Source organism: Schistocerca cancellata, chromosome 3, assembly GCF_023864275.1.
Source record: "Schistocerca cancellata isolate TAMUIC-IGC-003103 chromosome 3, iqSchCanc2.1, whole genome shotgun sequence".
NCBI classification, from domain to species: Eukaryota; Metazoa; Arthropoda; class Insecta; order Orthoptera; family Acrididae; genus Schistocerca; species Schistocerca cancellata.
In genome coordinates this window covers 815,101,630-815,118,914 of record NC_064628.1, presented here as the reverse complement: position 1 = coordinate 815,118,914, position 17,285 = coordinate 815,101,630, and the positions used below count along the sequence as shown (strand labels likewise).

The 17,285-nt window shown below is 40.7% G+C and overlaps 1 protein-coding gene across 2 annotated transcripts in view; it reads right to left on the bottom strand.

Moving 5' to 3' along the window:
- Positions 1 to 205: 205 nt before the first annotated feature.
- Positions 206 to 17,285, bottom strand: part of LOC126175876 (ribonuclease 3) — a 251,452-nt gene continuing 234,372 nt past the window's right edge. For both annotated transcript variants that reach the window (XM_049922913.1, XM_049922911.1), the window contains one exon: positions 206 to 1,458. In XM_049922913.1, the coding sequence (XP_049778870.1) occupies positions 1,295 to 1,458 (164 nt within the window). In that variant the 3' untranslated portion in view covers positions 206 to 1,294. The remainder of the gene's footprint in view (positions 1,459 to 17,285) is intronic.

Here is a 17,285-nt window from a genome sequence, read left to right as displayed (position 1 = left end):
TTGCTGCTTCTGCATTTTCTCATCACATATGTGTTACATGCATTTTTTATCCCCTCTTTAGTGTTTTAACTATATGCTGACATATATCACCACATTATTTCAAAATGCAAAATAGCCCACAAAAATCACAAAATTTGAACTGTTTCACAGAGACATGTAATTCTCATTTCTATACCTGTTGTGTATGCCCTCTGAATGGCATATGTAAAACACATCAATAAAATTATATTTTAAGTCCTTGTTTAAGATGCAGTTACACACATTTGTGATATATTTGATGAATGAGAACAAAATTAATGCAGTGCGAGATCAAACTTGATCACTAAGGCACCAAACCATAATCTAGGTAGAATCAAACAATGGGAACTCCTGGTAGGAATATCAACAATGCAGGAAAAGATAGATTGCTACTTACTGTAAAGATAACATTTTAAATTGCAGACAGACACAATTAAAACACACTTACACATAAGCTTTCAGCCACAGCCTTCTTCAGAAAAAGAGAGAGACACCTTTCATTCACACAAGCAAGCACACCTCATGCACATACAACCACCAACTCCAGCGGAGTTGGCTGTCACGTGTGTGTGAAGTGTGGTTGTTTGTGTGAATGAATGGTGAATGTTTCTTTATTACGGAAAAGGTTCTGGCTAAAAGCTTATATGTAAGTGTCTTTTAACTGTACCTGTCTGCAACTTACTGTGTTATCTTTATGGTAGGTAGCAATGTATCTTTTCCTACATTTTTATAATCTAGGTAGATAATTTTTAGGTTTCATTATGACAAAAGCATAATTTACAGTATTTTTATATGGAACGGGAGAAGTGTGATAAAAATTACACATACTGGAAAACAACAAGTAACATTTCATTGACTTCTTTACAACCACATCAAGTACAAAGGTCACAGCTCTTTTAAACAGGCATTATTTGTTTTATTAACATTGTAGATTTTCTCCCTTAAGACAGAAGAGAATAATGTCAGGCAGTGTTGCATGTTAACATATCACATTTTGAATGCATCAGTCTAGTTTTCTCGATATTATTATGTGCACTGTGACTTACACATCTTGCTTTAAAGAAATATATGTACACTACTCAACCAGAATACATGACTCACTATGATCGCCACACTTTACTTTACAGAAACATATGTACAATACCCCACAATAATATATGACTCACTTTAAACAGAGGTCAATGGTGAACATGATACGCTTTTTATAAAATAACACTGAATAGCGACTTTTTGTTGGTTATCTTGAGTAGTCACAAGCAAATGATTCAAACATACATTATTCCTTTCGTGGAGTTCGATCTGCACTCAGGCGCCTGTTTCCTTCAGATGGAGTACGAGAAGATCTTGATTTGTGTGGCATTGAGGCGCGCTTGGGCCAAGTTTGTCTTTTCATGCTTTTAGCAATAACCCGTTTCTGATGGTCCAACTGTGGGAACAGTCCTACAAGAGTAATAAAGGATTACATGAGTTTACATGCTTCCAATAATGGTTTATTGTAATGCAGTCATTCAATCGTAGAAAATACTCAAATTAGAACTCATTTTAGGAATGTATATTCATTTAACAGCAGTAATGATTAAAACTGGTCAAAATCCTACATTTTAACTGAATTATGAGTTAGTACAACTGAGGTGACTGCTAATGCCATCTGTTATAATTTGCTAAATAATGGAGCTTATATCTGTTTCCATTCTCATCCCACAGAGGCCACTAGTAGTAGGGTGTACTTGTAACCAAGCAGTCTCGAGTGCAAAAACCTAATAAACTTTAGACTAAATTTTCTACTACAAGAGAGCTTCAATTTTGGGGTCTAATAACCCAGGTAATGTAATTTGATTTAAAATGTTGAAATATATTATTATAACAATGAAAACAATCAACTATTGATAAAATTATTTAATTGGATAGGTATATTATTACCTAATATATTATTAACAGGATAAACATATGAATAATATGCTAACAATTTCAACATATTCAATTATTGTTTACAGGTGCTGAAACCTTAATTTACATATGAAATTTAATACTGAGATTGTTATAAATATGCAAAGAGAGTTTTCATTAATGGAATACCAAAATACAGGAATCATTACACAAGGTGACATAATACTGTCTCCTGAACTCTCTGAAAGAAGCCACATTATATATATATATATATATATATAATAGAAGGAAACATTCCACGAAGGAAAAATATACCTAAAAACAAAGATGATGTGACTTACCAAATGAAAGTGCTGGCAGGTCGACAGACACACAAACGAACACAAACATACACACAAAATTCAAGCTTTCGCAACAAACTGTTGCCTCATCAGGAAAGAGGGAAGGAGAGGGAAAGACGAAAGGATGTGGGTTTTAAGGGAGGGGGTAAGGAGTCATTCCAGTCCCGGGAGCGGAAAGACTTACCTTAGGGGGAAAAAAGGACGGGTATACACTCGCACACACACACATATCCATCCACACATATACAGACACAAGCAGACATATTTAAAGACAAAGAGTTTGGGCAGAGATGTCAGTCGAGGCAGAAGTGCAGAGGCAAAGATGTTGATGAATGACAGGTGAGGTATGAGTGGCGGAAATTTGAAATTAGCGGAGATTGAGGCCTGGTGGATAACGGGAAGAGAGGATATATTGAAGAGCAAGTTCCCATCTCCGGAGTTCGGATAGGTTGGTGTTAGTAGGAAGTATCCAGATAACCCGGACGGTGTAACACTGCGCCAAGATGTGCTGGTCGTGCACCAAGGCATGTTTAGCCACAGGGTGATCCTCATTACCAACAAACACTGTCTGCCTGTGTCCATTCATGCGAATGGACAGTTTGTTGCTGGTCATTCCCACATAGAATGCATCACAGTGTAGGCAGGTCAGTTAGTAGATCACGTGGGTGCTTTCACACGTGGCTCTGCCTTTGATTGTGTACACCTTCCGGGTTACAGGACTGGAGTAGGTGGTGGTGGGAGGGTGCATGGGACAGGTTTTACACCGGGGGCGGTTACAAGGGTAGGAGCCTGAGGGTAGGGAAGGTGGTTTGGGGATTTCATAGGGATGAACTAAGAGGTTACGAAGGTTAGGTGGACGGCGGAAAGACACTCTTGGTGGAGTGGGGAGGATTTCATGAAGGATGGATCTCATTTCAGGGCAGGATTTGAGGAGTCGTATCCCTGCTGGAGAGCCACATTCAGAATCTGATCCAGTCCCGGAAAGTATCCTGTCACAAGTGGGGCACTTCTGTGGTTCTTCTGTGAGAGGTTCTGGGTTTGAGAGGATGAGGAAGTGGCTCTGGTTATTTGCTTCTGTACCAGGTCGGGAGGGTAGTTGCGGGATGCGAAAGATGTTGTCAGGTTGTTGGTGTAATGCTTCAGGGATTCCGGACTGGAGCAGATTCGTTTGCCACGAAGACCTAGGCTGTAGGGAAGGAACCGTTTGATGTGGAATGGGTGGCAGCTGTCGTAATGGAGGTACTGTTGCTTGTTGGTGGGTTTGATGTGGACGGACGTGTGAAGCTGGCCATTGGACAGGTGAAGGTCAACATCAAGGAAAGTGGCATGGGATTTGGAGTAGGACCAGGTGAATCTGATGGAACCAAAGGAGTTGAGGTTGGAGATATATATATATATATATATATATATATATATATAAAGATATATAGATGTATAAAAATTGAGGGAAACATTCCACGTGGGAAAAAATATATCTAAAAACAAAGATTATGTGACTTACCAAACGAAAGCGCTTGCACGTCGATAGACACACAAACAAACACAAACATACACACAAAATTCTAGCTTTCGCAACCAACGGTTGCCTCGTCAGGAAAGAGGGAAGGAGAGGGAAAGATGAAAGGATTTGGGTTTTAAGGGAGAGGGTAAGGAGTCATTCCAATCCCGGGAGCGGAAAGACTTACCTTAGGGGGAAAAAAGGACGGGTATACACTCGCACACACACATATCCATCCACACATATACAGACACAAGCAGACATATCAATATGTCTGCTTTGAGAGCTGACTTTATTTTGTCCAAAGGATGGAGCTGTAACAGGTGTGACAGTGGTGGTGCAAGAAGTTGTCATGCACATGGGATGAAGCCATTCAAATTTCCGTTTAGGTCAGTCGGTCCAGGGTCTTGTATTCCATTATTTTCCTTTCCTTCTGTAGAATCTTACAGTCCGGCAAGCCAGTTAACACAGATGGGAGGCAGGGCACATGGAGTGTCAGGATGTGATGGATGACCACAATCGTGACATATGAAGCTGGAAGCACAGCGGGAAGACATATGGCCGAACTTCCAACACTTGAAGCACCGCATTGGGGGAGGGATATATGGCTTGACATCACAGCGGTAGACCATCACCTTCACCTTCTCGGGTAATGTGTCACCCTCGAAGACCAAGATGAAGGCACCGGTGGCAACCTGATTATCCCTCGGACGCTGATGGATGCGCCGGACGAAATGGACACCTCGTCGCTCTAAGTTAGGCGTGCAGCTCATCATCGGACTGTAAAAGATGATCCCTGTGGAAGATTTAAACTTTTATGGGGCGTGATAGTAACAGAAACATCCCCCAGCTTCTTACAAGCGAGTAATGCCCATGACTGGGCAGAGGATGCTGCTTTTATCAAGACTGACCCAGACTGCATTTTTGACAAGCCCTCCATCTCCCCAAACTTGTCCTCTAAATGCTATACAAAGAACTGAGGCTTCAGGGACACAAAGGTTTTCCATCAGGTCTCGTACATACTAGATACCGTGGCGAATACGTCTCGCAGTCATTCATAGCCTTTCGTTCCTCCCATGTTGTGGCCAGGGAGGGTAACGATCTGGGGTCATACATGTTCGCATTAAAGTGAGCCCTCGAACGCTTAGGTGGTTGGCCACCAATAAGAGAAGATGTGCCATGCTTCATTGCGGGTCATCTACCCTGATGCCACCCACTGCAAGGGCCACCTGGCGGGATGGCCATTGCCGGGAGTTCCGATGCCTCAGGGAGATAGGCATCTACTCCTTGGCATACGTGGGGAGTTAACGGCGCAGGCATCATCAGAGCAATCCCTGTGTTGTCAGGGGGCTACAACCAACAGCATACATGGCGGCCCCACCACAACAGACTGTCTACCATGCTGGATACCAGGTGACAAGTAGTCCATGGTAGTCGTTGGCGCAGAAAGCGACACAGCATAGTGGATGGTGGAAACTGCAACCAGGAATGTATCCACACGCAAGAGTTGGAGAGTGAGCGGGACTGTGATGCAACGACGAGAAAGTGGGCTAAAGATCTAGTGCACAATGGACACAATGCACCTTGTAAGGTACCCTTCCCCAACTGGCTCACTCTTTGGAAGAATTTTGAACGATGGAGGTCAAACTCGAGAGGGGACCATCACATAAAAGCCAAAACATTTGAGACTCCTTTTAGTTGCCTCTTACGACAAGCAGGAATACCGCGGGCCTATTCTTACCCCTGAAACCGCAGGGGCGAAAACGTGAATTTGTTTATCGAATTTCACCTGCACTATATCAGAAACAGAAAAGAGAAATAAAATTGTCATTATTCATAAACCATCCCTGACAGAAAAAAACTAAAAACAGTTTTGAATTTAGCACTCGAAGTACAACTGGGATCACAATGTATTTTTTCAAAAATAAAAAAAAGTTTTTTTTGGTACAACAGTGTAATCAATAATCACAAGCAAATTTGGTTAAAATGTATAGTGATAAAAACTCAGCTTATCCCATCATACTCAACCACACAGCAAACAGAACTGCAATCACGGTTTTTGTTTTAACAAATGTTGTTACTGTCCTAACAGGTCAGTAGTATCATGGCTAAAAATAAGAACACAGGCTAACCACTTAAAGGAAGACTAACCATCCATCATGATAACACAATACAACCTATTCTGCAATAATGTAGGAATAAGATCAGAGACTAATAATATCTGAAAATTCATTCCTTATCTGTATTTCGATGTTTTAAAATATAGAACAGTTCATCTGGTAAACTAACATCTATCCTCTTCTTTTACTACAGATTACAATTATCTAAATTGTGGTAAACTAGAATCTGTATCACATAAGCATTGCACATTTGTGGGTACTCCTGCCAGAGAAGAATTAATGTGTGAACAGATTGTATTGATAGGTGTGTTAGGACTCCATCTCAACTCGAGTAAGTGAAAGGAGGTACCGTATATGTCACGGCAGAGTTGTGCACCTTACCAGTTGTAACTTACTGTCCACCAAATCTAGCCAATCGTTATTTCCAATGACAGGTGATTCTGTACCTCAACAGCCAGATCACAGCATGTAATGGGCATCTCAAGCCACAGTAGTTGCTACATAGGTCTCCCTGAATTCAACACTGCTGATTTCTTTCTTTGAGTTTCCACATTTCCTATTACTCAGCAGACTGGCACCCATTTCCATAGTATATAGATTTCTAAGTGATGAACTTAATGGTTTGGACTTGTTCAGTCACAGAACACATATGCTGGGTAGCTTGAGGCACTCTGAGAATCAGCATAGTTGAGAAATTATATAGCACAAATATGCCTCATCAGTGCACTTCCATAAAGGTTCATTAGTAACTTTATATCAAATACTGTAAATTCATTTAGTAAAATTATTTCAAGGATCCTAGCAGGAGAAGCTTTGCAGCAACTTTGTTATACTTCAGTGAATTACTGTGCAATATTTTCAGATCACCTGATGATGGTTTATTAGGAAATTAAAACTGGCAATGACACATGTATGACATGAGGCTCAAACGTACAATTTTTAAAAAATCATTTAGAAAATTGACACTGTGTTTTCTTAAGGCAGTATGTGTAGCCTGCATGAAGTAACAACTTCCGTGATGGGTGGACCATTTTGACTCTCTCTCTCTCAATCTGAACCCCCCACCTACAGTCCTTTCCCCTCCCTCCCATCACTGAATTAAATTAAAGTACCATACGTAACTTGAACTTATATGTGAAACAACTGAAAATCTTATATCAGTAATTTTATGGCAGGGATGCTTAATATGTGAGTAGTACGTTGAAATAAGCGAACCACAAAGAATGAGACTACTGTCCCATGGTCTCAAGGTAACACAAAGAACAAGTGTAAAAAAAAAAAAAAAAAAAAGGCCCTTTTTGGAAATTGATTATTGCTCTGGAGAACAGTGTATTTTGTAAAAGGTTTGTTTACCAAGCACAGAACTGTCAAGGAGATGCTCAAATTCTAGTGTCAGATGCTACAAGAGAGGCATTGTGCATCACGGTCTCGGTGTAATTATTCTTAAAATTCTAAGAGCATGCATTCCTAGAAGAAATAGTCAAGATATTGCTTGCTTCTAAGTAAAGCTCATGAAAAGACCTCATATGGATGCCTACCAAGAAACATTTTTTCTGTGTGACATTTGCGTTTGAAACGGGAAAGAGGATGGAATGAGAGTGGTACACAAAGTCTCTTTTGCTAACACCGTAAGATGGCTTGGAGAATACAGAAGCAGATGATTCTGTATGCGAGCATTTGAGGAAATACATGAATTCAATCACAGATTTAATCACCCAATAACTGACTGAGAGAAATAAAGTTTGTAAGTGGTAGGTGTGACACCCTGCGAAACAAGACTACATACTTTGAAAATTACTTACAATGGATAGTTCTTTGAGAATGTCCGCACTGAAACTGGCATCAGTGTCCATGGACAGTTGTAAGAGTGGGTCCCAATTTTACAAATGGCAACTGAAACCATGTAGCTTTATATGTTCAGTAAATTAGATACAGAGGCAGTAGTGCGACATATCAAACAAGTACCTGAAAGAAACACTGGAAAGTCCAGGATGAAAAGCATATTACAGAAAGCATAGATTACTACTCACTATACAAAGGAGATGGTAGTTGCAGACAGGCAAAACAAAAAGGCAGCTATAAATTTAAGGTTTTAGCCAAAAGATCTCCTGAAGAAAAAAAACATACACACACATTCACAAAATCACTATTCACTCACAGAAGACCACTGTCTGGGTGCTGTGGTTGGCCACAGCTGCCAGACACAGTGGTTATGTGTGTGTGTTGTGTTTGTGTCAATGCGTGTATACGTTTTCCACTTTGGAAGAAGGCCTTTTGGCCAAAAGCTTAAATGTGTAGCAGTCTTTTCATTTTACCTGCCTGTGAATCAACATCTTCTGTATGGTGGGTAGCAATCTAAGCAATCTATCCTCTTCTATAAAACATTTAGCAGGTAGAGGAATTGTGGTTGAAGTTCAGAAGAATAACTGGCCAAGCACTGGATAGGTATGTAACTAATAGAGCAATTTGTGATGTGGTAGACCCTCTATACTATACAGTAGATGTAAAACCTATCAGGAGAGCGAGAGAGAGAGAGAGAGAGAGAGAGAGAGAGAGAGAGAGAGAGAGAGAGAGAGATTTGGTGATCACAAATGCAATTTATGAAATCTCCAGCAACTGCTGTAGCAGAATATTTTTGAAACACCTCTAACAAAGCCCAAAGAAATTGTAGTCAGATGTAAATGCTGTCAGTGGCACAAAAGTTAGCATCAGTCATTAATGGTTGACACAGGAATTAGGGTAGCAATGTAAAAGCAGAAATCACATTCAAATGTTTCTTTACAAAAGAGAATCCAGGAATAGCAGCACAACTTAATTAATGCAAAAGGCAAAGAAGACAGATACAAATATTAGTGTCAGTGGCATTGAGAAACAGCTAAAATTGTTATCTTTGACATTGTCAGAAAAAGAGAAAGCAATCACATACAGATTTCTCAAAATTTAAAATATTATTTTTTGTATACAACTGACTAGATCGTAAACATAAAACATTAAAATGTGATGATTAGTTTCAATGACAAACCAGCCATCTTCATATCACTCATGATAAAACAAATGTCAGCATACAGCTTACTGACAAACCCCTACTCTTCTACGTAGCTTTGGAGCATTTTCAAGGCAAAACTGAATAACCAGCTATGTAAAACCAACTATTTCAAAACCATGCTCAATGTGACTGCAGTATGTACATTTTATAATTGATTGCAATCTCATTAACATAGTTTTGAAATAGCTGGTTTTACATTGCTGGTTATTCAGTTTTCCATTGAAAGCATCAAAATAAGAACATCCAAGCTATATAGATGATGCAGTGTTTGTTAGTATGCTGAACTGTGAGATTTATTTTACCATGAGTGATCTGAAGATGGTTGCTTAGTTAAGTGAAGCTAGTCATCACATATTATTGTTTTATTATGTATGCATACATAATAAAACAATAATATGTGATGACTAGCTTCACAATTAGCTTCACAATTTAAAAAAAATTGAAATTTTAACAAACAGTTAAAATCTCTCAAACTGAATGGGACCTAGGCCAGATGGAATCCTTATTGGATTCTATACAGAACTTTCAGCAGAATTAACCGCCATATGAATTGTAATGCATTACAGACCACTCAAACAAAAAACTGTACCCAGGGACTGGAACAAAACATGTCAAATCTTTCTACAATAAGGGTAGTAAAGTGGACCAGAAAACAAAAAAGACCATAATATCTAGTCAAAATGGACTCTAAAATGCATCCCTTAAGAGCTATGAGCACTTGTTCATTTTTGCTAGTACGAAACACATATCTACTACTGAACAAGTGCCCATAGCTCTTAAGGTATGCATTTTAGAGCCTATGTTTACTAGACATTTTTGTCTCATTTTGGTCCACACTACCAGCTCTGTAAGTTGCCTATCCTATAATCTTAGAAAAAATAAATACCAGTACATGTATTCCACTGTCAGTGGTATCAGAGGGACATTCACTTATAACATTTTTAGTATCCCCATCTGCTGAGGATGGAGGCAGATGAGTTGGTGTGGGTAGTGCAGCAGGAAAGTCAGAAGAATGTCAGGGGAGTGCATGCAACACACAGGCAGATGGCAGTACGCTCGACGGGCCCTGCTTACTCGAAGTTTCACCAGTGTAGACCTCATCTAACTTATTGTGCTGTATGTTGTACTGAGTTCTTAGCCACTAGTCATCCATGCCAGCTGCTTGTTAGGGATTCTGTTCCCCAGCTATTATCAAGCCACTGTTGGCCTGTGAACTATCCGAACTCACTGTCTAGTGAAGCAGCGCAGTCATGTCTGTGTAGATACTAAAGTGGCAACAATGGACATTCTTATGTGTGTGATGCCCCTATATTTTCTATCCCCTTTTCCCAGTGTTCATTTGGACCACTATGGACTCAGCATTTCTGTAATGCTGGTAGGAAAAGTTGTGCCTCTACAAGGAGCTGCAGCAACAGAAACAGGTGCTGATAAACCAGAATGCGGACTTCCTGCACACCCTTGCATTTCTGGCAGCAGCCCAGGCACCTGCTGTCCCATTTTCTGCATCTCCCCTGACGTTGTTTGCAGGTTTTGATGAATCGATGAAAAGGTGGGAGAATTGCCTGTGCTGGTTGTTGCTGAACTGCCTGGTAACCTGGTAAGGCAGTTGGTAAGGCTGCCTTGTTGTCCAGCAACACACATTTATATGAAGTTGTCCAAAATTTGATGCCCTCCACTGAGCTTGAGTAACTTCCTTTTGGTGAGCTTTGTCATTGTTTATGCAGTATTTTGGACATCAAATCCATGTGGTGACAGCACAGTTGCAGTTTTACCACCACCACAAGTACTCTGGGCAGTCATATGCAGCCTGGATTGCTGATTTGTGGGGCTTTTCATGCAACTGTCATTTAGAGTGTCTCAAATGTTCTACATCTTATGCAGAGTCACTAATTCAGGATGTTACCATCTTGTTGGCTCTTCATCAAGAGATTCAGACTAGGGTGTTTGTCTTGTCTGCCCACTTCTTTAGCCGAAGTTGCCCAAATTACAGAATTTTGAGAGCTTATGTGGCAGCAAGGGATGTCCTTTCTGATAAGCAGGTGGCTCAGTTGAGTGTGTGTAGTAAAGAGCCCCCAGAGCCCTTTGGGATACCCCAGGTGGTCTTGCCTCCTGCCAAGTCACTGTGGGTTGCCACCATTGATTATTCTGGCGCAGTGGAGTTGTGGCATTGCCTGTCTTGGCCTGTGCCGAGCTCAGCAGGACTGCACCACTTACAGTGACGTAATTCCTGTCACTGGTGTTTTTGGGTCCTCGGTGTATTTCTCTTTCCACTCATTGGGCGAGCCAGCAATCCTGCCCTGACTGTCATGTGCTACATGTTCACTCCTACTGTCCACACATCGGGACCATGTGGCAACTGCTTGTGACAGTAAATGGGCCATGAGGCAGTCATCAGGTGCCTTTGTGTTTTCACTGCACCCTGGGCTACCTCTGATGTTTCACACACGTTGCCCTGCATATTTAGCTGACGATGGTAATGGAGGGGTAGCTGGTTGAATTTCAGGTAGACAAAGGGAGCAACGGTCAGTCTAATTAACTTTGACACAACAAGTTCTTGGGATTCCTGAGTTACATTGGTCACTCCACCAGCTTTTGTCTTATAGTAAGCAGTGCATTCCTTTACGAGGAAAACTCTCCATTTTTGCATGCTACAAGACCTTGTTAGTGGTCAATTTACCATTGGCGCAAAATACCTATGGCCTCTAAAACATTTTCTGTTTTTGGCTTCCAGATCATTGATGAAGTGCATTCAGTGTCTCAGCCTATTCCTTTTCATGATTTAGACTCCTTACTGCTGTACAAGAGCACCTTTGACCAAGCAGCAAATCTTGAGGCACACGTTTCTCATAAGCCATTAGCAGTACCCATATTTTATCATCCCTACCACATTCCCTTTGCTGTACATGACTAGGTAGGGTCTGAGTTGCAGCAATGGCAGGATCAGGGCATTGTTTTTCCTATTTCATTGAGCAACAGGTCACCCTTTTGGTGGTGATTCAGAAGCTCGATGGCGCCATGGGCCTCTGCAGTGATTTTAAACAGACAGTCAGCACACGTTGTGTAGGATGGAGGGGGCGGGGGGGAGGGGGCAGTATTGTATTTTTCCATCAACTTGCACAGTGCTTCCTTGCAGCTGCTGTTGGACAGAGTTTCTTGGGCTTTCCTGGTCCTCAACACCTCCTTGGGGCTTTGCCAGATTAATTGCTTGCCTTTTTGGAAACTCACCTGCAATGGGAATTTACCAACAATATTTGGAGCCGTTGATTAACAATATTCTCCATAGCATCTTCATGACATCTGGGTCATGGGTCACACTCAGGAGGTGCTTTTACGAAATCTTCAGTCGGTTTTCCAATGCTTCCTGGAGAATGGCCTTCATTGTAAGCTGGAGAAATGCGCATATTTTCCTCCTCACACGTGCATTTTTTAGGTCATGTGCTTAGTAAAGATAGTTTCATCCCTTCGTACAACCATATCAAGACCATTGTCAAGTTACCAGCACCCAAGGACCTGAAGGAGCTCCTGTCTTATCTGGGTACGATTTCATATTATGCTCAGTCCTTTTCCCGGACCACGCACATCTTCCAGCCTCTTTACCAGCTTTACAAGAAAGATCATTAAATTTGTCTGGTCTGCAAATTGTCAATGGACCTGTTCCCCATCCCAGTATGGCACTGGTGCCATCCTGTTCCATAGAACACGAATGACACCGAACAGCCCAATGCTTATGCATCAAAGACACTTTCTGCTGCACAGCTTAATTATTCACAGGTGAAAAGATGACACTAGCTATTATTTTCGAGTTAAAAATTTCCATGTCTTTCTGTACGGGCCAAAACCTCTTCTCCAACGACAAGCCATTGATTTTCTTATTTGGCCCTTGTTCCAAGCTGCCCGACTGACTACCCACCAGTTGCAGTAGTGGACCCTCTTTCCCAGAAACTACCATTCTGGCATTCATTACGACTCCACCACCTCCATGTCAATTCTGATGCACTATCATGGCTACTGGGGGAGGGGGGTGGGGGCAACCCCAAGTTTGATCAGCAGGAGGCTCTTGTGTTCACGTGATGATACCTTGCAGCAAACCACATCAGACTTTCTGTTGATGTCATGTGAAGTCATGATCACCACAGTCGCTGACACACTTTTCTGGAATATTGTTTCAGAGGTCCAGATGGATTGTGCAGAACTCATCTCTTCTGGTGCATGCTTTGCACTGGGGTATGACACTTGTGAAGGCACTGGCACAATTTCATGTTTATTGGCCAATGATTTATCATGATATTGAATATCTAGTATGTTCTTATAGCGCTTGTTCACAAAACCAAGGAGCACCACAGCGCTAGTTCTCTCCTTGGCCAGTCCCATAACACCCATGAGACATACTGTGTGTTAGTTTCACTGGTCCTTCTTTAGGCAGCACATGGTTGTTGGCAGTCAATGCATGGTGCATTTCCCGTATATAGCCAAACTGAAAATGCTTTTCCTCCAACATGGGCTCAACACTGTTCAGAGGGTTCTTGTGCTTGCCCTGGAGCAGAATACTGTGAAGTTGTCCCCCCCCCCCCCCTCCCCCCAGTGCTGTGCTTTGTGCCATCACTTTCTCCAGTTACTGCATGCGCTGCACTGCGGTATGACTCAAATGAAAGTGATGGTGTGACATCACATCTAGTGGCTGGCAACTGATCATAACATTGAACACGTGGTTGCAGTCTTGCACGGCCTGTGCGCAGAACCAGGATGCGTGCCATGCCAAATCTCTCCATGGTCGGTACCAGAGCACCCGTGGGACTAGGTGCAAGAAAATTTTGCGAGTCCATTTTTGGGCAGTAATGTGGTTGTTGGTGGTCAATGCCTTGTGAAATTTTTCATACGTAGCCAACCAGTTGTCAAGGTCGTCAACTGCCACTGTTCACATGTTGTCAGTTGCTACTGCTTCTGAAGGACCACGAGGACCATTGGGTTTGATAACAGTAGGCTGTTTGTGTTGCTAGAGTTTGAAGACTTTTGTATCCATGCCAGTCGAACTGCATTCATTGACCAGTGTCGCCTGCTATGTAGTCAGAAAGCTTGACAATGCATTGTCATGGGAAGCAACAGACACAGTCTTCTTCATTCAGGTCTTAAATTTGTGCACAAAGCACTCCACTTCTGAGTTAGAAAACACATGTAGTGGATAAATAGTCAGATGCTGGATACCACTGCAAATGGAAAAGTCCTCAAACTTCTGTGAGTATTGGTTTGAAAAGACAGAGCTTCAATTCAAATGAATTTTGGGGAGGAGGAATGCATGACTTGCCGAGAAATGGTACGAAGGCTTTTTGTCAGTTGTGGATACAGAAGGGCAATGATAAGGATACCTTGAATGCTGCCATGCTGCTGATACTGCTCTCGTAGGTGTTCTAAAATAAACTGTCAAGGTATGTGAGCCAGTTATTAGTGTTAGTCCTAGCTACAATATGGTTAAATTTCTGGTTTATTAGAATATGTGGACATATACTCTCCCATAAGAGATTAGTAGTGGTAAATAATACTAAAATAACAACAGGGCCCTTGTATAATAAGAAGAGTGAAGGTAGGTAGAATGTCAAGAAATTGGAAGTGGTCAAATTACTTAATAGATATAAACAGAGGTATTTAACTAGTGGAGGTTTGGTTATCAGTTGTATGATTGATTCCCCAGTATGAGAGGTTACAGTATGGAAATATAAGCATGCATGCATACATTATAGCTCATCGCAGGTCTGGTATAATAAAAGGGTCAAATTGAAACAAAATTACAATAAACATGAGGGAATAGCAATACAGGCTTGGTAACAAGAAGAAACGAGAGGAAGGTACAATTAAAGGGGAACAGGGGAAAATATCTCCAAAATTGATTGTAGATATTGAGCCGGATGGTAAGCAAAAAACACTGTAAATTAAATAAAATCCAGGTCATGTGTAGAATTTGAAGAGGAAATGAAAACATTTTATACAGAAAATTATAAGTTATTATACTGAGTGTTAAAAATATGTGAAAGAAAACAACTGTATTTAGCAATTAACATAGCAAACAAGAGCTGTAAATTTTTTTAACAAAAAGGGACAGAAATAATGGAGATAATATCTCCACTGATTACTGAACATGTGCAAAAGGCAACTGCACATACGAGAGTAAGTGAAGAAGGAGGAGATGCTGAAGAACATCCAGAATTAATTGTAACATGAAAAGCTATTAAAAAGCTTAAAAATGGGAAAGCTAGTGGCACAATTATATTACAATAGACATGATTAAAAAACTCTGGGAAGAAAAAGGAAGACTTACCATTTAAAATTATAGTGCATGGTAGGAAGAGACAGAAAATCTTTTGAGAATGGTTAGTGGTGCTAGTTGTTTGCTGTATTTTAAGACATGGTATTGTGACAAATACTAAACACGTTATAAGTACTTTTGCACTTCATGTATGTGACGCGTCTCTCTAAAAGAATAATTAAGTAATTAAACAAGGGGAAAGGCATTATGTTAAGTAGTAGTGACACATAGAGGGTATCAGAGGTAATCCAGATCAATAAGGTGTCCATGAGAAGTATAGTAGAAGTTTCTGTTTGATGGTGAGCGAACATAAACATCATGTGCAGAGTATAATGAAAATGATCATTTTGTGGGAGACTGATGGTAGTCTGATTGGGCAGTGAAATGAAACTTCCTGGTAGATTGAAACTAAGTGGTGGCTTGGGGCTTGAACATGTGACCTTTGCCTTTCACAGGCATTTGCGCTACCGACTGAGCTACCCAAGCACTACTCATGACCTGCCTTCCCAGGCTTACTTCCACTAGTACTTTTCTTACCTTCAAAACTTCACATAAATTTTCTTGAATATCTAGAGGGACTAGCATTCTTAGAAGAAAGCCTAGGGGATTTTTTTCCTGAATGAAGTTTCACTCAGTAGTGGAGTGTGCACTGATATGAAACTTCTGGGTGGATTAAAATTGTGTACTAGACTGAAACTCAAACCCTTGGGACCTTTGTCTTTCGTGGGCAAGTGCTCTACCTACAGAGCTATCCAAGCACAACACATGATCCAACCTAACAGGCTAACTTCCACCAGTACCTCTTCTCTTATTTCACACACTTCACAGAAGTTCTCTTGCATACCCAGTGAGACTCTGCTGCACAGTGGAAATTCATCCTGGCAACAATCCCTTAGGCTATGACTACACCATTTCTCAACAGTAGCATTTCTTTCCAGGAGTGCTAGTCTTGATAGGTATGCAGGAGAACTTCTGCAGAGTTTGGAAGGTAGGGGAAGAGGTTCCAGCAGCAGTAAGGCATGTGAAGGTTGGTTGAGAGTAATGCTTGGATAGCTCAGTCGGTACAGCGCTTGGTCCCACATTTGAGTCCTGGTCCAGCAAAAAGTATTAATATACTAAGATGTTTATATCAGTGCACAGACCACTGCAGAGTGAAAATTCATTCCAGGCAGTGAAGTATTATATGAAGGAAGAAAGATTGTGGTTTAAAACATCTCTTTAATGGCACAAAGGAATTTGCCTTAAGCAATTTGGGGAAACCATGAGAAACCTAAATCTGAACAGCTCAATGGGTATAACTGAACAGCTGTCCTCCTCAATGTGATACCAGTGTTAAACCATTGTGCAACATCACTCCATAGTGTTATATGAGCCTTTTACCTAAGATATGTAGTTCGTTACCACACCAGCAAATCCAGTAAGAATATTAGATGCCACAGAGAAGTTAACAAACAGTCCTTTACTATAAAAGTAAGGTCAACTTTTAGTGTTTCTGGATTGGCTTCATTTTTGCTGTTGTGATATGGTTCAATAAAGTAAAAGTTTTCACAGGTTTTTCTTCATTTTTATTTTCAATTGGGAGGAAAAGGTTCAAAAACATCTGATGAATCATTTTTGTGAAAGAATTCAAATGTAAACTATAAATTAATCAATAGCACTGTTTCCCTGTTTCTCTCTAATTTTGGATTCACTGGTTGAGTAAAAAATACAGTAGAGCAAAAAATGGTGTACCACAGAGAAATGCTACAGTAATTACAAGAACAGTCCTCCACACAAAACTGTAACTAGACAATGATAGCCCAGGTAGTACTGAAGAACTATTCAGCACCATTGGATTTAATTTTTGGTTATTGGAATATAAAATTAGTTACAGAAAAAAATATTGTTATGAAGTATGACATTTTGATTGTGTGGAGGTGCCCATGATTTGTTAAGACAGCATTTATTTCCTGGTACAATCACATTGAGGTTTTTGCATTTAAATGTGATTGAACCACAAAGAAAAAATTGTTTTTAAACAGACAATGAATTACAAGGCTTTCCTCAAGGATTTTTGAGTCTAAATGTGAGTGCATCA